Raw genomic sequence first — 23,112 nt, 5'->3', positions numbered from 1 at the left:
GTGTGAAAGCTAAGCTCTGGTGCCTTTTCTAGCTCATCCCATATGCCTTGCCTTCTCCCAACTGGTTCATCTTCATCCTCTGTAACATTCCTTATTGAAAGTGGGTACTTATAAGTCAATGTTTCCGCGAGTCCTGGGACACGTCAGGAAATCAACTGGAGCCAAAGGATTGGGAAGCTAAATGCGAAGCCAGTCAGAAGCAAAGGTTATACCTTTGCACTGGTAACTGACACCGGAGTGGAAGGGCAGTCTTGTGGGAGTGAGTCCTCAGTCTATGGGATCTGATACCATTCCTTGGTAAATAGTGTCACAATTAACTGAATTAAAGGACACCTGGGGAGGATTCACAGAGGAACAGCCTGACTGGAGAAATGGGAAAACCCTGCTGAGCACTGCGGCTTACGCCTGTAATCACGCCTGTAATCCTAGATACTCAGGAGGCTAAGATCTGAGGATTGCGGTTCAAAGCCAGCCTGGGCAAAAAAGTGAGACTCTTAGCTCCAATTACCACTCCAAAAACTGGAAATGAAGCCATGGGTCAAAGTAGTAGAGCACTAGCCTTGAGCAAAACATCTCAGGGACAGTGCCTAGGCCCTGAGGTTCAAGCCCCAGGACAAAAAAAAAAAAAAAAGAGAAAAGGGCAAACTCCCAAACGATGAAGCATCTCTGCTCTAGTGAGACTACAATAGTAAACAAAGCAGAACAAAAAAAAAATCCCATTTCAACTGGTTTTACTGTATTGGTTATCCTGTAGGTAATGAAGCAGTCTTAGATTATAGGGACACCTACATCAAAAATGACATAAATGAAGATGTTTTGGTCAGTACTTTTAATATCTGTCTTTGACTCATATTGTGGGGACTGTTAAAGAAAAGCAAATGTAATGTTTTAATTTTTTAAATGCCAGTCCTGGAGCTTTGTGCTCAAGGATAGCATTCTACCACTTGAGCCACAGCTCCAACTTCCAGTTTTTTTGGGGTGCCAATTTAATTGGAGATAAAAAGCTCATGAACTTTCCTGCTTGTCTACTTTTGAACCTCAATCCTCAGATCTCAGCCTTCTTAGTGGCCAGGATTACAGCTGTGAGTCACCAGTGCCTGGCCAAATACAAATTTTTTTAATGCAAATTATTTTCCTATTAATACCATTTTACCCCAAGAAAAGTAAGCCTGTCAGTCCAATTCTGCCCATAAAGTTTGGTTTTATTGGCTTATCTTTTATAGGAGGTCCCCAGAATAGTGTAAAACCCCCTTACTCAAATCCATCTGCCTTTCATTTAGAGGTCAGACAAAAACCAAGAGAAAATAGCTTTCATTTATGCAGTCACTTAAAAATCACCTAGGAAGTTCCTACAGAGAGAAACAAGGTATACAACACACATTACTTCTAAAAGTTCTAAATTAAAAATAGTCATGCAAAAATTCTAAATTTTACTTCAGCTTTTGAATTAAAGTCATTGATAACTAGTTATAACCTCAAAACTAGATTAACTGTCAAAAACTTTGTCACTGCTGGGCACTGATGGCTCATGCCTATAATCCTAATTCAGGAGGTTGAGATCTGAGGACTGCAGTTCTAAGCCAGCTGGGATAGAAGAAAGTCTGTGAGACTTAGTTCCAATTAGACACCAATAAGCTGGAAATGGAGCTGTGGCTCAAGTAACAGAGCACTAGCCTTAAGCGAAAATGCTCAGGGACAGCACCTAGGCCTTGAGTTTAAGCCCCAGTACTAGCTCCAAACAACAACAAAACCATACTTTAATGTTTTAAGTTCATTTGATTATTTAGTACTGACCATCCCCCACACCCCAAAAAAGACATCTACTTTACAAGAATTATAAAGAAAGAGTCTCAGACACCTGCTGGCAAAACCAAAACATCTCCTTTTCAAAAGGGGAAAATGTGGGTGAGCACTGATAGCTCATGTCTATTCAGAAGGCTGAAATCTGAGGATCATGGTTTGGAACCAGCCCATAGAGTGAAATCCACATGTCTTATCTCCAAATAACAATTTCAGCAAAAGCTGAAACTGATGGCATATCTCAAGTGGGAGAGTGTCAGCTATGAGTGGGAAAACACCAAGCAAGAGCAGAAGGCCCTGATTTCAAGCCAGGGGGTAAAAGAGTGAAAGTGTTACCTGTTTAGAGTCCGAGCAAGATACTTGGTTCCATTTCTGTTGGCTAGAGATGGGTATTTCTTTTGAAGAAAAGCATATTCATCCCGGATTGAGTCAATTACGCTCTTCTTATTGTTAATATCCAGCTGGCTCCTATGGTTGAAAAATGGTAAAACTATTTGAAAGGGCAGTTGTCATCCTCTCCCTCCTTCCATGACGGTGGAGTTCATATTAGCACCATGGGGCAGGAAGGGAGTGGAACTGAGCTCAGGATTTCACACTTGCTAGGTAGTCATGTGTCATACCATTCAAACCACATTTCCAGCCTTTTTTTGCTCTAGGTTAGGCAAGATATTGCTTTTGGCCGAGATCATCCTTGGACCAAGATCCTTCTACAGCCTGGCATGCAGGGGTGGGGGTGGGGAGCAGGTGCACACCACCACGTCTGGCATGTAGGGTGGGGGCAGGTACTCACCACAGTGCCCAACTTGTTTTGTTGAGATTGGGGGGGGGGGGGTATCTCATTATTTGCCTAGACTCACAATTCTCCTAGATCTGTACCTCCTAAATTGCTGGGGTTACAGGCATGCTCCACAGCACCATGCCCAGATATTGCTTCCTTAATACCTGACATGGCTGTTTTGGTTCTCACAATAATTCCATATGGTAGGTACTATTCTTCCATTTTTATGGCAAGGAACTAAGGTTCTAGGAGATTCCAACAGGCCACACATTAAGTAGCACAGTCAAGATATACTACATGACATTGAAGTATTTAAAGCTGGATAATATAGCACCATTATTATCATCATAATCAAAAGTGGTAGTTTTATTATTACATATTAATTGCACAAAAGGGGTTTCATATGTTGCTATTTCCATATATGCATATGATATACTTTGATCAAATTTGTGAATTCTATTATTCTCTTATCTCTCTTCTCAAAGCAATATTCTTTAGTAACAGTCCCTGAGTTCAGGCACCAGAACTGGTGTGCACATGCACATGCATATGAGCACATGCACACATGACTCTTAAAGAAAGCAGCTGTGATTTAAACTTATATTGTAGGAAATGGCACTGTGGCTTAGTAGTAGAGTGCCAGCCCTGGGCAACAGCAGCTCAGGGACAGTGCCCAGGCCCAGAGTTCAAGTCTTAGGAATAGGGGAAAAAAAAACAAAAATCCTCCTGTACGTAGTCTGTGAAGCGACTATATGTGAAACCTACATGTGATATCCCAGTGTTTCCTACCATACAAAAGCTCTGTACTGAAAGATTAACTCCTGAATCCAGCTCTACCTTTCATAAATGCATAACCTGAGTTTTCATATTACAAAACCTATCATTTCAATTATAAAACATACAAACTACAATGCCTACCTCATGAAATGCTGAGAGGGTTACAAGAGATACCATTTGCAAATTCCTCACAGAGGAATGTCCAAAACATAGACACTCAGGAAGAGTTAACTGCCTTTGTATATTTTTGAAATATCAGCAACTTATAATTATGATGCCTTTAATAAAATTTCTCCAAGTCACATCATGGCAATTGCATAGCATCACTAATAGTGGGATTTAACCAATCTACTAAAATTCTACCTCCTTAGCCCAGCACCAGTGGCTCACACCCATAATCCTAGCTACTCAGGAGGCAGATCTGAGGATAGCAGTTCAAAGCCGGCCAGGAAGGCAAGTCTGTGAGACTCTTATCTCCAACTAACCACCAAAAAACAGGATGTGGTTCAAGTGGTAGAGCATTAGCCTTGAGGGGAAAAAAAAAGCTCAGGGACAGCACCCAGGCCCAAGCTCTAGGACTGTGAGAGAGGGGTGGAATTCTACCACCTTAAACTTTCTTGCCTCGGTAAAAATAGACAATACTTTTTCCAAGTGCCCCTTTCATACACAGCTTACATAACAGGCAGGAATTCTTAAAGCCTGATGATTAAATTATATTCCATTTTGTGGCACTATTTTAGAAACGATTTCTATTAGCAATGTCCACAAGAGGTTTCAGTGAATATCTTTCTGTCTTTAAGAGTAATGCACATTCTTCAGCAGTACCGTCACAGAAGAAGGAAATTAAGGTAGGAGTGATTTCAGATAGATAGTTTTGAAACGAGACATGTCCCTCACGCCCTCTTGAGTGCTGACCTGTTGACCACGCCGATGATGCCGAGCTTGACTGGAATGACCCTTCCCATCAGCACATCCATGGCATCAGTGCCCGCGTCCATCAGGTCAAGCTTCGTGATCACAGCCAGTGTTCTGCGACCTGACCAAGACCAGAAAATGGCTGTTAACTAAACCTGTCATCTCCGCACTAGCATGGCCCACCAATATTTCTATCTGAAATTCTTTGAAGCAAGGAAAGAAAAATAGGACATAGCCTTCAGGCCCTCCAAATATTTTTAAAAATAAGCAAAAGCAACTATAACCACTCACAGGCTAACATTTCATATAGACTATGAAATGCCTCATCTTTAGTCAGGTATCACTGAACTGCAGTATGAACTAATTCTCCAAGTTAACAAATGCTTCCTGAATAGCTTTTACCTTTATTTCTAAGAATCCCCTATGCCTTGAGTATGTCCCAATGTCTTCTATCTCTGCAGAATGTAGAAACCATCATTCTTTCCTGGACCAGAATGATCAACAATGATGATACCAACTAGGAGTTATTTTTCTTAGAAGATAAGCCATTCACAAATCCCAATCATTTTATTTACACAAAACCATTATATTATTTATGTTAGCATCCTTAGGTAGCAACTGCAAATACAAACATTAGGTAAAGTATTTTTGCCTACTTTTCCATCAAATTTCTACTTGAAATTATAAGCAAAGTTGAAAAATATGTTTAAGAGGGCTGGGAATATGGCCTAGTGGTAAAGTGCTCGTCTCGTATACATGAAGCCCTGGGTTCGATTCCTCAGCACCACATATATAGAAAACGGCCAGAAGTGGCGCTGTGGCTCAAGTGGCAGAGTGCTAGCCTTGAGCAAAAAAAAAAAAAAAAAGAAGCCAGGGACAGTGCTCAGGCCCTGAGTTCATGGCCCAGGACTAGCCAAAAAAAAAAAATGTTTAAGAAATTTGTGTTAAAGGCTACTCCTCTCATAAATACAAGTTCACTTTTTAATTGTGCCAGGAATAGGGCTTAAATTCAGGGGTTAGGCACTGACCCTTAGCTTTTTCACTCAAGGTGACTGTTCTGCCATTTGTGCTATACCTCCTTTCGGCTTTTGGGTAGTCTCACAGACTTTCTGCCTGAGCTTGTTTCAAACCTGAGTCTCAGATCTCAGGATAACAGGTGTGAGGCACCAGTGCTCAGGAAAAGTTTCTTGAGGGCATATTTGCCACTCTGCATCAAGCATGTCATTCATTATCAATGTCTGTTCTTACCATCCGGATCTACCTCTCTCGAAATTTTCAGCGCTTCAGATGTTGCCATGTCCGTATTAGCAGCAGTCACAGCAAGGATAATGGAATTAGGGTTGCTGATGAATCGAAGAATGAGCTCTCTGATTTGAAGCTCTATGTCCTTAGGCTGATCCCCTACAGGCACCTAAACCAAAGAGATGAGCAAGGAGTTAATGATAAACATCAACTCAGCATTTTTTCCTCCAATTAACCCACAAGAAAATAGGTATTTCACCTTTTTTTTTTTTTTTTGCCAGTCCTGGGGCCTGGGTACTCTACCACTTGAGCCACATGACACTTCTGGCTTTTTTTTTTTTTTTTTTTTAGTAGTTTATTGGAGATAAGACTTTCCTGCCTTGGCTGGCTTAGACCCTTGATCCTCAGATCTCTGCCTCTTGAGTAACTAGGATTACAGGCATGAGCCTTGGCATTTTAAAGCGCTTGGCATTTTAAAATAATTAAACCCATAATGTACTAGGGGTGTATTTATCTATTTGGTAATGAAGGACACCAAAAAACGTAATTCCTGCAAATTTTGTAAGTTTACTTTTGTAAAAATGTTAACTGAACACAATCCTGTGTTGATTGGGCAGTACAAACTAGATAGAGACAAATTCACTCATTGATTAATTCATTCAACAAGTGTTAACTGGCAGCCTACAGTATTTCAGGCACTCTTTTATACATGCTGGATTATGTTACAGTAGTAACTTTAGACAATGTCTAAATTTAAGAGGTTATGTTTTAATGATAAGAGGTAGATAATACACAAAATCATATATACTATCCAGGTTGTAAAAGGGTTATGCCAGTACAGGAGGTTATAATGGCAGTGAATTCAGGACTCTGCTTCTAAATTATTGTTTTTAATTACATTATGCTTTTAAATAGAGTAATTATGCTTTTAAATAGAGACAATGACACTTGAAAAATAAACAGAAATTAAAGGCAATACTGGAGAGGTGCACACAGGTATTTGGGGAAAGAACATTCCAGGTTTGGGTACAGCAACAAGGGCATGAAGCTGGAGCAGAAGCTAGAAGAGAAAACACAGAGGCATATCAAGTAGATACTTTGTCTCTCTTTAAGAACTAAGACTTACTGATCAGTGGAGCAGGAAGCCACTAGGGAGACTTCCAGGCAAGAAATGACACAATCTCACTTTCACTTCACTAGAATCACTACCATTGTGGTTGCTTAAAAATGGCTAAAAGAATATTTTTTAAATTATATTATTATTGTTACTGCACAAATCCAGGTGAGATGACAGTAGCTAGGTCAGCTAGGAATGTGTAAGAGGTAACTGAGTTTGGACTTTTTTTTTCTTTTTGAGGATCTATTATACATGAAAGAAGACCTAAGATGACAGGCTCCTAGTAAGGGGGGACCAGGATAAAAGTCACAGATAACTGGAAACTTGGCTAAGCCAGGAGTAGAATGAAGCTGCCATGTATTGAGTCCACAAAAACTACAGAAAGATCCAATATAGTTGCAGGACAGTTTGAGAATTCGATATTAAACACATCAAGTCAGAAATACCTAGTGGACATGCATCTGTTTATGTCAAGAGGGTATCTGGATGGGTACACAGGGCTGAAGATACCTGAGTGCAGTCCATACACAGAAACTCCTGTGTGTTAAACTCATCGCAGTGTAAGAGGACAAGAGGCCACACCTGAGCAGGGGGCGCTCACAGCAAGAGACTGAAAATGAGTGCTCAGTGACAGAGATAAAAGCGGAGGGAAAAGAGTCCCAGGGGAAAAGAGGGTATGTGATAAAATGCGAAAGCAGATCATGCGTGGCTGCACACCAGCTCACTGTTTGCCCCACACTGTTCAAGGGAAGCATGAACATGCGTCCTTACCTTGGTCATTCCTGGCAAGTCCACTAGTGTCAAATTGACGACGTTGGGTGAAAAAATCTTAAGATGAATTGGTTCAGGGCTTACACCCTAGACATAAGTTTGAAAATATATTAAAAACCACATTAAAAGTTCAATGAAGTATAAAACTTGAAGTATATGGACTTAAGATCCTTTTAAAACACAATTCCCAAAGCTTTTTAGTAATCACAGTTCAATGAAACATACGAGAAGGCAGCCAGCCATGTAACAGGTTATAACCCTGCGCCATCTCATACCAGAGATATAAGCCATTATGTTTTTTTATTTTTTTTGCCAGTCCTGGGGCTTGGACTCAGGGCCTGAGCACTGTCCCTGGCCTCTTTTTGCTCAAGTCTAGCACTCTACCACTTGAGCCACAGCGCCACTTGTAGCCTTTTCTATATATATGTGGTGCTGAGGAATCGAACCCAGGGCTTCATGTATACGAGGCAAGCACTCTACCACTAGGCCATATTCCCGGCCCCATTATGTTATTTATTACTAGAAGCAAAACAAGCAAGTAATTTCCCCAGCACTTTCATTTCTCTCTAGTCTATGCAGATGTTGATTTCTTAAAATACATTTAATAGACTATACTAAAAAGAACAAGTCTTTACTATCCAAATCTACATTGTTTCTGAATTAAGAGTAAGCAATAAATGGCAAGTTATTCAAACCAATTTGGTTCTTGATCTTTGAAAGTGGTAAGAATGTATAGACAGTTTCTTCAGACAATTTATCTCAAAAAAATATTCTTGAGGGGTGCCAGTATGGGGGTTACTAAAAAAGCCAGAAATAGCACCAGCTGGTTTCGTGCCAACCATGAGTGAAAAGGTTAAGAATGTGAGGCCCTGAGTTCAAGTCCCAGTACCATTACAAACTTAACAATTTAATTACAAATTAAAAAAATGAACATACTACCCTTATCTTAAAATGCATGTACCTTAGAAATTACAAAATGCTTCCTGAATTAAAAGTACAATCAACTAGAAAAAAAGATAACTCGTGCCAGGCACTATGGCATATAATCCTACCTATAATCCTACCTACTCAGGAGGCTGAGATTTGAGGATTGCAGTTTGAAACCAGCTTGGGTAGGAAAGTCTGTGAGACTCTTACCTCCAATACATTACTCAGAAAAAGCTGGAAGTGGCACTGTGGCTCAAGTGGTAGAGGGCTAGCCTTAAGCACAAACGAGCCCAAGGACAGCACCCAGGCCCTCAGCTCAAGACCCAGGACCAGCAAAAAAATAAAATAAAGATAACTCACTATAGCAGTATTAAGCAGAATAATTATATAGTAAAGTGCTATGTAGATGATAGCATTAAGAAAAAATGTAAGTATATTTGACAAGCATAAAAGTTCTGAAAAACAATGGGTTTTCTTCATGTAGCTTGGGACCAAATCAAGGAATTGCATGTGCTAATAAGCACTCTCTCCTTCCAGCCCTTGTTTTCTTTCAGATAGGCTCTCATTGTGCAGCCCAGGCTGGCCACAAACTTGATCCTCCTATCTCCATCTCTCGAGTGTTGAGATTACAAGTGAGTGGCAAAATATCTAATGCCAAGAGATTTTAAGCAAAGTTTTTATGTTTGTGAAAGCATGTCATTTATTTCAAAGATCAAGATTATGAATTATATTATGTCTTCTAGGTCTAAAAAGATGCTTACCTTATTATTTCCTGAAATTCTTTCTGTTTCATTTTCAATTTCTTGTCGAATTTCATCAAAATCTGTGTAAAGCTAAACACACAAAGCAAATAAGAACTACAATATTCAAAGTGAGATCAAAAGTTCTTGATAGTTTGAGGGTCCATAAATTTCAAGGCTGTCTATGCATTTGCTGCAGGAAATTAGCAAATAATTTCTGATGCATAGTTATTTTTCTGAGCCATTAATTCCTAGTTATTTGGGCCTATAATACTAGGAATCTCCAAACTGAAGAGAAATAGACTCCTTCTAAAGATTATTAATCAAATAAACTACTATGTTTAGAATTGTTACTGAGACATAATTATTTCTCAAGGGAACAGTGCTTCATTGCCAATGACAACTGCTATTCTTACAAAGTATTATTTTCTACATGTTATTTCATTTTATCTTAATTACCTTATTTTTGGTGTGAAGAAATTTACCCCATTCTTCGGCTTCTACACCTAGAAAAAAGAAAAAGCTCACTTACTGAAAACTATAAAAAATATTTTTTTATAGTTAGGGATTCAAAAAGGCTGTACAGTAAATTGTTATTTGTTTCAATTCTGCCACTAAGTATAAGTTAACAAATTCTAACATCTGCTAAATTATACATTTACCATTTAAAAAGAAAGTGTCCTGTAGTTCAGAAACATGAAGAACTTCAGGTAGCGTTACTCACAAATTTTTCTACCACTTGAAATCTAGATTTTATATTTAAAATTGTTTATTTCCTATTTTGTTTATGCTTATGCTTCCTATTGTTTATACTTACTCTTTTCACTTCTTTGATGTATGTTTATACTTACACTTTTTACTTCTTTGATGTAAATTCTTTAAACATACATCAAAGAAGTTTATCTGAGGAAGATGCTTAAATTACCCAATAAGAAAAATGAAGAGGGGCTGCGGATATGGCCTAGTGGCAAGAGTGCTTGTCTCATATACATGAGGCCCTGGGTTCAATTCCCCAGCACCACATACGCAGAAAATGGCCAGAAGTGGCGCTGTGGCTCAAGTGGCAGAGTGCTAGCCTTGAGCAAAAAGAAGCCAGGGACAGTGCTCAGGCCCTGAGTCCAAGCCCCAGGACTGGCCAAAAAAAATAAATAAAATAAAATAAAATATTAAAAAAAAAAGAAAAATGAAGAACTCCACTGAATAGTGCAAAAAGCATCTATATAGCATCGGTACACATCACACATCACGTAAATTTTTGCAGTATATTAATGAAGTAGCCAAGTTCTTGGCTTTGTTGTGGTTTTAACATGGTTTCCTGGTGAACAGCTCTAAAGTCAAAATCTGCTGCTTTGAAGAGCTCTCTGAGGTACGGAGCGAGTGCTTCCTTCATGCACATCATGTTCTGCCATGGAACTAAGACTAAGGTAGGAAGAAATGAGATGGAGGAAGGAAAAGCCCTGGTGAGCACATTATGGATGTGGTACTCTCCACTGAGCTTCCAGTCACAGGTCTGTTTCTCCTGCCCTTCCTTTAAAAAAAAAAAAAAAGGAAAGTGTGCTCACTGCCTGTACTGTGTGAAGTGGTCTAAAACTTTTAATTTCTCCTTGAGAAACTAGAAATGTTTACCTGAGGAGAAGGTAATCAAACTTTACCTCTCCCAGGCGCAGTGACTTTGCCCTGGCCTGAGACTTTTTTAAAGACCTTAATGACTTACGAGTATCGAATAATGCACATCTGTACCTGGAATCAAAATCAAAACCACTACATGGTATTTATATAAATATTTATCAAGGAACAGGTAAGCTTGATTCTTTTGTGGAATGAAGGTAAATAAAACTGGATCCTCTTTCCAAGTAAAATGCTCACCGATGTGAAGCATAGTACCTTCTTCCAAGAAGTTTCATTGGAGGGCGGGAGTAATCTAGGAGGAAGGAACTCACAGAAGCGGGGATGCATACCAACGGGGTATGTTTATTAATTCATCATACACACAAAAGGCCTAGCTTCACAAGCATGTTTTGGAAAATAAAAATGAAATAAAATACATTCACCACTAAAAACGCTTGCATTCTGATAACAAAAACCACTAAAACCTGTAAGTGATGTGGGTAGGCAAATAAAAATGGGGGGAAAAAATGCACATAGCCTGTAAGAGTATGTAAGCACACATGCAGGCAGAATAAGAGGAGAAGGACCAGAAACAAATGGAGAAAGGGAACCTTTAGAAAGGTGTCTTGAGTTTTTCCATGTGGCAGGCTCTGTAGTTAAAGAGAAATAGCACAGAATAATAAGTTTAGCTTAACCCTAAAATTGTTAACTTTTTAAAAGAATCAAACTGTCTAGAAACATGATCACATTTTAAATGCACACAGCATTCAATTATTTAAAATTTACAATTAGAAGGAACTATGTATTTTTAAGTAATTTCCCTACATATCAATACCTCAATTACCCCAGAGAGATGACAGAAATATTGCATGATGCTGAGTTTTCCTGACATTTGACTTGTGTTTATTGAAACACTAAAATATCTCATCTAGTTTTGATAAGCATATATTTAAAATTGATTAGCGTTCTCTAAATCATCTTAAAATTTTCTGCATCATAACACAAAGACCTCATGGACTTAACTCACAAATCCCTATATAAAAAGGGTTTTTCTTTTTTTGTTCTTGTTCTTTGGGATGCTTTCTATCTGCTTGGTTGTCCTCCTGTCCTCTCACTGTCAGGCTATCAAAAGAGCTCATACTTTAGACTATATGTTAAACTGCTTCTTGATTTCTAATTTCGTCTAGGTTAGAATTGACTTATAATAAGCCAAGAAGAAAGTGTCTCCAATTGAGAAGCTTAAGAATTATCCTAGACCAAAATATGAAATGTGGTACTTAAATTTAAAACCTCCTCTGTGTTCTAGCTAGCTGAGTTGTTATTTAAGTAGAGGAAAATGTCTCTTTCTTGCTCACACACATACACATGCACTAAGCAATAAGCTTGGGGGAAATGTATGTGTGTGTATAAATATATACGCAGATAAAGATATGCAAATTTACTGACCCACCACCAAGAAGAGACATCAACAAAATACAGTAGATACACAAGCAGAGATACTAGGGAGCTGACTCATGTTCAGCTGAAATGTGCCTCCTTTGCTACAAGCAAAGTTTTATCTTAAGGAAACACAGCCTGCATCTGCCAAGAACTTAAGACAAAAAGTTAAAAGCAAGAAATCCAATGCCAGCAAAACTGTTTGGTGTAAGTGAACTGAACACCTCAGGGGGGGAATGTGAAAGGGGGAGGAGGGAGGGGGGTATAAGGGACAAGGTAACAAACAGTACAAGAAATGTATCCAATGCCTAACATATGAAACTGTAACCTCTCTGTCCATCAGTTTGATAATGAAAATTTGAAAAAATAAATAAAAATAGTAAAACGAATTGAATAAAAAAAAAAAGAAAGAAATCCAATGCTAGAATGGGAGTATGGCCTAGTGGCAAGAGCGCTTGCCTCGTATACATGAAGCCCTGTGTTTGATTCCCCAGCACCACACATATAGAAAACGGCCAGAGTGGCGCTGTGGTTCAAGTGGTAGAGTGCTAGCCTTGAGCAAAAAGAAGCCAGGGACAGTGCTCAGGCCCTGAATCCAAGGCCCAGGACTGGCCAAAAAAAAAGAGATCCAATGCCATACAGTTCTCATAGCCTGAATTTAAAATATTCAGGCCGGGCACTGGTGGCTCGCACCTGTAATCCTCACTTACTCGGGAGACAGATCTAAGGATCACAGTTCAAAACCAGCTGGGGCTGGCTTCAAGAGATTCTTATCTTTGGGCTGGGGATATGGCCTAGTGGCAAGAGTGCTTGCCTTGTATACATGAAGCCCTGGGTTCAATTCCCCAGCACCACATATACAGAAAACGGCCAGAAGTGGTGCTGTGGCTCAAGTGGCAGAGTGCTAGCCTTGAACAAAAAGAAGCCAGGGACAGTGCTCAGGCCCTGAGTCCAAGCCCCAGGACTAGCCAAAAAAAAGAGAGAGAGAGAGAGATTCTTATCTTCGATTAATCACGGAAAAGACCAAAAGTGGCACCATGGCTCATGTGGTAAAGTGCTAGCCTTGAGCAAAAGGAGCTCAGGGACAATGCCCAGGCCCTGAGCTCAAGCCCCAGGACCAGCAAAAATAAACTAAAATAAAATATTTGGTACTTTTTTGAATTTAAAATGACTAAATTCAAGGTTTACAATTTTAGTAAATAACTATAACAAAAATGGCAGCATGTTTCATAACATAGCAAGAACACATCCAATAGAACTAAAAGTTTCCTCCATATCTCTGGCAATCTGGAAATACCACTTGCTAGTAACTTCATTCACTTGTTTCAGTGATTCTAGAGTCACAGCAAATGCTCAGGACAGCATTTCCCACTTTAAACACAAAGCAATTGTTCACTCCTATGATAAGTAAAAAAAAAAAAAAATACAAAAACCCAAGTAACTTCAATTTGGCAATATATCATCCCATCTTATTTTAAGAAGCAGAATGGAGCCTCATGAAAATAAATTTCTGCAGATAAGAAACGGACATGGGGGCTGGGAATGTGGCTTAGTGGTAGAGTGCTTGCCTAGCATACATGAAGCCCTGGGTTTGATTCCTCAGTACTACATACACAGAAAAAGCCAGAAGTGGTACTATGGCTCAAGTGGTAGAGTGCTAGCCTTGAGCACAGAGAGGCTCAACAGTGCTTAGGCCCTAAGTTCAGGCCTCAGGACTGTCAAAAAAAAAAAAAGAAAGAAAAAGGGGCTGGGGATATGGCCTAGTGGCAAGAGTGCTTGCCTTGTATACATGAGGCCCTGGGTTGAATTCCCCAGCACCACATACAGAAAATGGCCAGAAGTGGTGCTGTGGCTCAAGTGGCAGAGTGCTAGCCTTGAGCAAAAAGAAGCCAGGGACAGTGCTCAGGCCCTGAGTCCAAGGCCCAGGACTGGCAAAAAAAAAAAAAAAAAAAAAAGATTTAAAAAAAGAAAGAAAGAAAGAAATAGATATGGTGTTCTGTTACAAAAGCCACTTAACAATTAAGGCAATTTTACGGACTTTTATAAGACAAAATCCAGGCTAGACACTGGATTAAATCAGAGTATTAGATGTAGTACTTGAACATTTCAAAGGCATTATGTATGACTAATATAGAATGCACATTGTATACACAACTTAAAATTTGGTAATAGGCAACATTTCTTATACAATAATGCATGGCTTCTTATTTTCATATTCCAGGCCTACTTTTCATATAACACTTTTAAGACAGAGCCTAACTCAGTTTAGCTAGAGTCTAAACCTGAGCATGGTAGAGGAGTTCTTCAAAATAAAGGTGCTGTATACATTCAAAGTAATAACTAATAATTTTAAATTGAAACTTTAAATAACCCACTCCAATGAAGGGGAATGAAAACTAGCAGACAGGTAGTAAGACAAGGAAAGGGAAAGTGAGTTAATAATGCTAACAGTCAATTCTATTTAAAATGAAATTTTCAACTAGAATCTAAATGACCTAAATTGCAAATCAAAGTAAAAACCAAAAACATCAGTAGTCAGAGGAGCAAGACCTGGAAGCACATACCTATAATCCCAGCACCAGGATGTCCAACAGGATAGCTTAAGCTATAGAATAAGAACCTACCTTGAAATAAAAAACAAAACCCTGTTTCTTTAAAATGATGCATTAGTTACTATTCACTGTCACTGAGTCCTTTGTTAAATATCACCAATAAGTTTATAAAACTGAATTACTCTATTCCCATCAAGTTAACTCACAAAAACAACAAAAACTACTTTCTTATATCAGAAACTGGTATACAACTTCAAAGGAATTTAGATCTTCCTATAGCCATTAATAATTTCCAATGGACTAACCAAATCATATCTTAAAAACAAACCAAAAGTGAATCGTTTTTAGACAATTCTTATCCCCAATTGTGGTATTTACCATTTTCTTCTGCTGATGTTTTTCGCTTGTCCTCTGGTGCCACGTGAACCAGCTGCAGAATGAGAGGCCTCCGGGTGACAATGCCAGTGCCTCGGGGAAGCAGGTCCCGCCCCACCAGGCTCTCCAGCACTGAGCTCTTTCCACTGCTCTGAAAATACAACAGACAACAAAGTTCTTCTGTTAAGAGATTATATGAACAAAGATGCAAAGAAGATTTTCTAAAGGAAAAATTACTACAGACATAAAATGAAATTGAGTTATTAGTCTTTACGTTGTGATATCATTATTCTCTTTTTTTTTTTTTTTTTGGCCAGTCCTGGGCCTTGGACTCAGGGCCTGAGCACTGTCCCTGGCTTCTTCCCGTTCAAGGCTAGCACTCTGCCACTTGAGCCACAGCGCTGCTTCTGGCCGTTTTTCTGTATATGTGGTGCTGGGGAATCGAACCTAGGGCCTCGTGTATCCAAGGCAGGCACTCTTGCCACTAGGCTATATCCCCAGCCCCCATTATTCTCTCTTTTTTTTTTTTTTTTTTTGGCCAGTCCTGGGCCTTGGACTCAGGGCCTGAGCACTGTCCCTGGCTTCTTCCCGCTCAAGGCTAGCACTCCGCCACTTGAGCCACAGCGCCGCTTCTGGCCGTTTTTCTGTATATGTGGTGCTGGGGAATCGAACCTAGGGCCTCGTGTATCCGAGGCAGGCACTCTTGCCACTAGGCTATATCCCCAGCCCCCCCATTATTCTCTTTTAAGAAATAAAAAAGGGCTGGGGATATAGCCTAGTGGCAAGAGTGCCTGCCTCGGATACACGAGGCCCTAGGTTCGATTCCCCAGCACCACATATACAGAAAAACGGCCAGAAGCGGCGCTGTGGCTCAAGTGGCAGTAGTGCTAGCCTTGAGCGGGAAGAAGCCAGGGACAGTGCTCAGGCCCTGAGTCCAAGGCCCAGGACGGGCCAAAAAAAAAAAAAAAAAAAAAAAAAAAAGAAATAAAAAAAAAAAAAGAAGCCGGGCACTAGTGGTTCACACTTGTAATCCTACTCAGGAGGCTGAGATCTAAGGATCTTAGTTAGAAGCCAGCCCAAGCAGGAAAATCCATGATACTCTACTCTCCAATTAACTACCAAAAAAAGCCAAAAGTGGAGCTGTGGCTCAAGTGGTAAAGTTCGAAGCAAAAAACTCAGAGACGGTGCCCAGGTCCTAAATTTAAGCCCAGAACTGTTACAAAAACAAATAAAAAATAAAAATAAAAGCCCATTCCAAAACAAAATAGGAAATAAAGTAACAACTCCAATTTCCATAATTTCCCCAACCAGGCTTTGAAACCTGTATAAAACTAGTGTATATAAAATTATGTCTATAATATATAATTAATTACTTTAAATGCAGATAGTAATGTATATATTCTTTCTAATTTGCTTTTATTTTTAATATAAAGGCCAGGTGCCAGTGGCTCACTCTTATAATCCTAACTACTATGGAGGCTGAGAATAGGAGGACTGAAGTTAAAGGCCAGCCTAAGCAGAACAGTATGCCAGACTCAACCTCTTAAAATAACCAGCACAAATCTAAGCTGGAGACAAGGCTCAAGTGGTAAAGTACTGGTCAAGTAAACTCAAAGCCTTGAGTTCAGATCCCAGTACTACCACGTGCATACATGGATCAGGGTGGTGAAAGAAAACACCAATGCATGGACACTGAAATGGCTTTTGATGCTATTAAAATACTGCAGAGGGGGCTGGGGATATGGCCTAGTGCCAAGAGTGCCTGCCTCATATACATGAGGCCCTGGGTTCGATTCCCCAGCACCACATATACAGAAAATGGCCAGAAGGGGCGCTGTGGCTCAAGTGGCAGAGTGCTAGCCTTGAGCAAGAAGAAGCCAGGGACAGTGCTCAGGCCCTGAGTCCAGTCCCCAGGACTGGCCAAAAATAAAATAAAATAAAATAAAATACTGCAGAGGAGGCAAGGGAATCATGGTTTGAGGCCAGCTCATGCATTAAAGCTCACAAGATTTGCCTGTAACCAGCAGCTGGGGTGGAAGCATGCAACCATGACCCCAGCTTGAGAGGATCCACAATGGCTGAAGGAAGTGGCACAAGCCTGTCACCTCAGCAACACAGGGAAGCAGAAGTAGGATCTCAGCTGGGCGCTGGTGGCTCACACCTGTAATTCTAGCTACTCAGGAGGCTGAGATCTGAGGATCATGGTTCGAAGCCAACCTAGGCAGGAAAGTCTGTGGAGCCACTTCTCACATACTTTTCTGAAACTTTGACTCTTCTAAAAGCTTTTAAATAAATACAGTCAAGGGGCTGTGGATATGGCCTAGTGGCAAGAGTGCTTGCCCCGTATACATGAGGCCCTGGGTTCAATTCCCCAGCACCACATATACAGAAAATGGCCAGAAGTGGTGCTGTGACTCAAGTGGCAGAGTGCTAGCCTTGAGCAAAAAGAAGCCAGGGACAGTGCTCAGGCCCTGAGTTCAAGTCCCAGGACTGGCCTAAATAAATAAATACAGTCAATTAACTTTTGTGCACATTGTTCATGTGTTTTTTGTTTTCCTTCTTGTTTGTTGTTTTCATGGGAAGCACATGTATTTAGGAAACTCTTCTAACACTCCTAAAAGCCCTAATATGGACATTTAACTCACTGAGAAATACTTTAACCAATACTTAAACCGTTTAGTCTTACACAACTTATTTTATGTTATGTAGTTATAAAAAATAAGAAGTTAATGTATGCTATAATATTCAGGAAATTTAAGACTTTATTCTAGCCAGGCACTGGTGGCCCACACCTGTAATCCTATCTACTAAGAGAGCTGAGATCTGAGAATCATCATGGATGGAAGCCAGCCCAGACAGGAAGTCTGAGAGACTCTAATCTCCAATTAACCACCAGAAAATCAGAAGCAAAGTGGTGGCGTTCTCAGGGATCACCCAGGCTATCCCAGTATTCAAGCCCAGTGACCAAAAAAAAAATCTAACTTGAAGTGAGTCGCAAAAGGCCACATATTATTTAGTGCTACTTACATAAAATATACAAAATAGAACATGGTTAAACAGAAAATAGACTAAGTATCTGAGGGATGCTGCTAAGACTCAAAAATTCGTTTATGGTGATGGTCACACAACTCCATAAAGATGATGGAAACTACTGAATTACACATTTCAAATGTGTAAACTTTGATATGCAAGTTATATTTCAATAAAGCTATTCAAAAACAAAGCTGGGCCAGAGACAGTGTTTCCCATCTGTAATCCCAGCTACTCAAGAAACAGAGATTTGGAGGATCAATTCAAGACCAGACTGGGCAGGTGTGGTGCTTCCGAGCTGTGGTTCCAGCTGAGTAAGAGATACAGGAAGGAGTCCCAGACTGACCTAGGCAAATATGAGGACTTACCTAAAAAAAGAACCTGCCAGGCACTGGCAGCTCGTACCCATAATCCTAGCAACTCAGGAAGCTAAGACCTGGAGAATGGAGGTTCAAAGCCAGTCTTGGGCAGCGGTTTCCAAGACTCTACCTCCAATTAACTAGCGAAACAAAGCAAAAAAGCTTGAACAGAGGCATGGCTCAAGGGCACCAGCCATGAGCAAGAAAGCTGAGCGAGAGTGAAAGACCCTGAGTTCAACCCTCAGTATTGGCACAACAAATACATAAATAAGCTAACAGCAATAAAGGACTAGAGGTATGGCTCAAGAGACAGAGGACTTATCTACCAAGTGCAAGGCCTTGAGTTCGAACCCAGTCACAAAAAGTGTGATGAAAGCACAATATATGCATGCATAGAAAAGCCACCAGCCATAGTAAAATCCACCCATTTTACAGTGTATATTACTTATCATTATTAACGTGACAACAGCAAGTACAGACCCAAAATACCTTCACTCTGTTGGGAGGAATGTAAATGGCTACCTCAACCCTAAGGAACAAGAAAGAATAAAAGTAGCAAAGCACCAACTGCTTACTCCTATAATCCTAGCTACTCCGGAGGCTAAGATCTGAGGACCACAGTTCAAAGCCAGCCCCAAGCAGGAAAGTCCATGAGACTCTTACAATCAAGCACCAAAAAAGCTGAAAATGGAGCTGTGGCTCAATGGTAGAGTGCTACCCTTGAGCAAAAGAAAGCTCAGGGACAGTGCCCAGGCCTAAATTCAGGCTCCAGGACTGGCAAAAAAAAAAAAAAAATTTCCCTTTTTGGTACCCCTAAAAATCCCCAAACACCTACAATGAGACAATTATAGGCATATTCTGCTGGAGCCATTGTTTACCTAAACTGCCATAACAATGGAGAACACACTAATGTATCTATTATACATTACATATTCCTATCATGGCATATTACAGTTTAAGTGTCCACTGGGGATTAGGACCATATGATTTCATTACTGTAAGAACACTGTAGAAGAGCATATACCACTTGATACCTATTTCTTTTTTCTTTCTTTGTTTTTTTTTTTTTTTGTTTTGTTTTTTTTTTGCCAGTCCTGGGGCTTTGACTCAGGGCCTAAGCACTGTCTCTGACTTATTTTTGCTCAAGGCTAGTACTCTACCACTTGAGCCACAGCGCCACTTCTGGCTTTTTCTGTTTATGTGGTGCTGAGGAATCGAACCTAGGGCTTCATGCATACTAGGCAAGCAATCTACCGCTAAGCCACATTCCCAGCCCCAACACCTATTTCTTTGGATATAAATCCATCTTAGACAATACTATATACTATATGGGTCATCTATGTAAATGTAATGAAGCTTGTGGTCATGGTTAATAGAAAACTCAAGAAAGTGGTCCTCCACTCTCTTTGGTAAACAAGAGAAATCAAATGTCTATTTTATCAATGGCTCAACTCTTGATCTGGAAGGTAGGGTTTTTTTGGGGGGGAGGCTTCCCCCTCCCCAGTCTTGGGGCTTGAACTCAGGGCCTGGACGCTGTCCCTAAGCTTCTTGCTCTACCACTTGAGCCAAAGCACCACTTCTGGCTTTTTCTGTGCATGTGGTACTGAGGAATCAAACCAGGGCTTCATGCATGCCAGGCAAGCACTCTACCACTAAGCCACATTCCCAGCCTTGGAAGGTAATAATATTCATAATGTTCATAATATGACTGAATGTGCTACTCCTTTTCTTGACCTGTCAGAAGCTTAAAATCCTGAAATACCACAGATGTGGTGCGTGACCTCACACTGAAGAGATAAGAACACTTCCTTCCCTCCCATAACGAGGCAGACACTTGATGTAGTGATGAAGCCTGAATACAGGACATAAACCATGCCTGTATCCACCTGTCTAATCTTTAAACATGGTCTATACACTCCTCCATGTCCAGTTGCAGTAGAAAGCTCAAGTATTGTTTTTTAAGCCAGAAACACGACTGTAAACAACTCAGGAAATACCTCAATTTTTTCAGTTTGATTTCACATTATCTTTTTGTTTTATTTTTTGCCAGTCCTGGGCCTTGGACTCAGGGCCTGAGCACTGTCCCTGGCTTCTTTTTGCTCAAGGCTAGCACTCTACCACTTGAGCCACAGTGCCACTTCCAGCTTTTTTTTATATAGGTAGGTGGTGCTAAGGAATCGATCCCAGGGCTTCATGAATACGAGGTGAGTGCAGGCATAGTCCCTCACATTATCTTTGATAGGAAATGAAGGACAATAAAAACCTGTTCTCTTACTGTTCCTTTGCTTCTGCTTCATTCATTTAAAATGAATGGTTGCTAGGCACTGGTGGCTCACACTTGTAATTCTAGCTTTCTCAGGAAGCTGAGATTTGAGAACTGAGGTTCAAAGCCTGCCTTGGCAGGAAAGTCTGTGAAACACTTTATCTCCAATTAGCCATCAAAAATTTGCACTTTGGTTTTGTACTTGGACACAACTCTGGGAGCTCCATACCCCTAGGAGGCCTGAACCAAAGGCCTTGGTTGGAGGTAAGGCTGGAGGGGCAGTCAATAAGGTGTACCTAGATTCCTATACAGCTGCTTGTATCTGCCTCAAGTTTGACACTAATAGGCTGATTTCACTTCTGTGGCAACAAAATACCAGAGATAGGGGCTGGGGATGTGGCTAAGTGGTAGAGTGCTCGCCTAGCATGCATGAAGCTCTGGATTCCATTCCTCAGCACCAAATACACAGAAAAAGCCAGGCACTGTGGCTCAAGTGGTAGAGTACTAGCCTTGAGCAAAAAAGAAGCCAGGGACAGTGCTTAGGCCCTGAGGCCAAGCCCCAGGACTGGCAAAAAAAAAAAAAAGAAAAGAAAAGAAAACAAAATGCCAGAGAGATATTTATGGGACCAGGGTTCCTTCTGAGATTAAATGCACAGGTCACTTTGATTGGTGTGAATGGGACATGCACTAAATGCTTACATGCTAGGACCCCTAAAATATTTAAGTGAGCCTCATGGCCTCATGGTAAGGTGGCTGGGGAGAGCCCTGTGAGGACTCCGGCAACATGGTGATCATCTGATGGTAAGGTAGCTGGGGAGGACCCTGGGAGGACGCGGGCAGCACAGTGATTGTCTGATGGTAAGGTGGCTGGGGAGGACTTGGGCAGCATGGTGATTGTCTGATATGTCTAGAAACCAGAGAAACCTGTTCAAGGGGAGAAATGATGGACTCTACCTTCACCTAAGACATTAACTGAAGACTAGAGGATGTCACTTCATTCTGACTCAAGTGGAACACAAATGTGAATGGAATTACATGAACTGCTTTAGTCATTTCAGAAGTGGATTCAGTCACTTCTTGGACATTTCAGCTCCTAAAACTCACCGAATTGGTTATCCTGCTCTTAAATAAAGTAAGTCTGCCTACATAACTGACACTCAACTCACACAGGCACTCGGGGGCTGTGGACAAGAGCTGATGACACCCACACTAAGAACCAATAGGTTAGGAGCCAGAGTTTTAGTGCATGCTGACCGGCTGTGAGCCCCTGGGTTCAAAGCTTTATTTCATCTTGGGTACCAAAAATTAAAATAATAATAAAGTTGAAAAAAAAAACCGAAACTTTAAGCTGGCTGCCAGTGACTCACATCTATAATCCTAGCTACTCAGATACTAGGCTGAGATCTAAGGATCTGGGTTCAAAGCCAACCTAGGCAGAGAAGTCTGTGAGACTATTATGTCCAATTAACCACCAGGAAATGGAAGTAGCACTGTGGCTCAGGTGGTAGAGCACGAGCCTTGAGCTGAAGAGCTCGGGGACAGTACCCGAGCCCTGAGTTTAAGCCCCACAACCACCACCACCACCACCAAAACTTTTGCTTTTACTTCTCAGATCACAGTGACATTTCCTGGAATTAGGACTGGCCCCTGTGCTTATTAACTTGATCTCTCCACTCAGATATTAATCAATTTTTCTTATATATAAAATTTTAAACACTGGCAACTAATTCATTTCTTCTTAATAGTATATTAATACACATAAACCAAACAAAACATATTTATGAGCTGCCAGATTTTTTTTTATTTCTTATGGACTCATCATTATAAATAGAATTGGCTTCTTCAACAATTGGTTAGGTAAGTGTTCTCTCCTGGTGACTTTAAACATCCAGTGTTCCCACAGAGTTTAAGACGCTACTGATAGCCCAGAGTTCCAAAGTAACGAATCACTGCTGGCTTGCTCTGAAAATAAGACACATTCCAAGGCATTCAGTTTTATCATCTCCACATACTCTCAAAAGTGGACTGCATATTCTGGAGATATTAAGGAGTGACAGATGTGTGTGCCAAACTGCACACATTCAACTGGATTCATGGTGCTTTGAATTCTGTTTCCAGATGTGTCCTTCCACTGAAAAAAGGTTTTGTTACATTTTGGCTCTTTTCCTCAGATAACTAGTATCATGCAAAGGTGAGGAATTATAAATAGGCATTTACTCCACACTAACCAAAGCTAATTCATTTTTTAGCTAAGTAACTTCTCGGACACTTTGTAAATTACAGTTTGGAGGGCCCTGGCATTTACTCAGGCCTCCCACTTCCTTGGCCTCCTTGCTTAGCTGGCACTCTACCACTTGAGCCATGTCTCTAGACTAGCTTTTTGCTGGTTATGTTGGAGCTAGAGTGTAAGAGACTTTTCTG

The 23,112-nt window shown here is 40.5% G+C and overlaps 1 protein-coding gene across 4 annotated transcripts in view; it reads right to left on the bottom strand.

The window, feature by feature from the left end:
* The window catches only part of Dnm1l (dynamin 1 like), a 48,761-nt gene that overhangs the window by 14,686 nt on the left and 10,963 nt on the right, over positions 1–23,112 (bottom strand). For all 4 annotated transcript variants that reach the window (XM_048367144.1, XM_048367151.1, XM_048367162.1 and 1 more), the window contains exons 2-8: positions 15,043–15,190; positions 9,527–9,573; positions 9,089–9,160; positions 7,401–7,487; positions 5,519–5,681; positions 4,271–4,391; positions 2,137–2,268 (exon numbers count right to left, since the gene is read on the bottom strand). In XM_048367144.1, the coding sequence (XP_048223101.1) occupies positions 2,137–2,268; positions 4,271–4,391; positions 5,519–5,681; positions 7,401–7,487; positions 9,089–9,160; positions 9,527–9,573; positions 15,043–15,190 (770 nt within the window). The remainder of the gene's footprint in view (positions 1–2,136; positions 2,269–4,270; positions 4,392–5,518; positions 5,682–7,400; positions 7,488–9,088; positions 9,161–9,526; positions 9,574–15,042; positions 15,191–23,112) is intronic.

Source organism: Perognathus longimembris, chromosome 1, assembly GCF_023159225.1.
Source record: "Perognathus longimembris pacificus isolate PPM17 chromosome 1, ASM2315922v1, whole genome shotgun sequence".
Taxonomy (NCBI): domain Eukaryota; kingdom Metazoa; phylum Chordata; class Mammalia; order Rodentia; family Heteromyidae; genus Perognathus; species Perognathus longimembris.
Note: the sequence above shows the minus strand (reverse complement) of the source record. Positions and strands in the feature narration are given on the sequence as shown.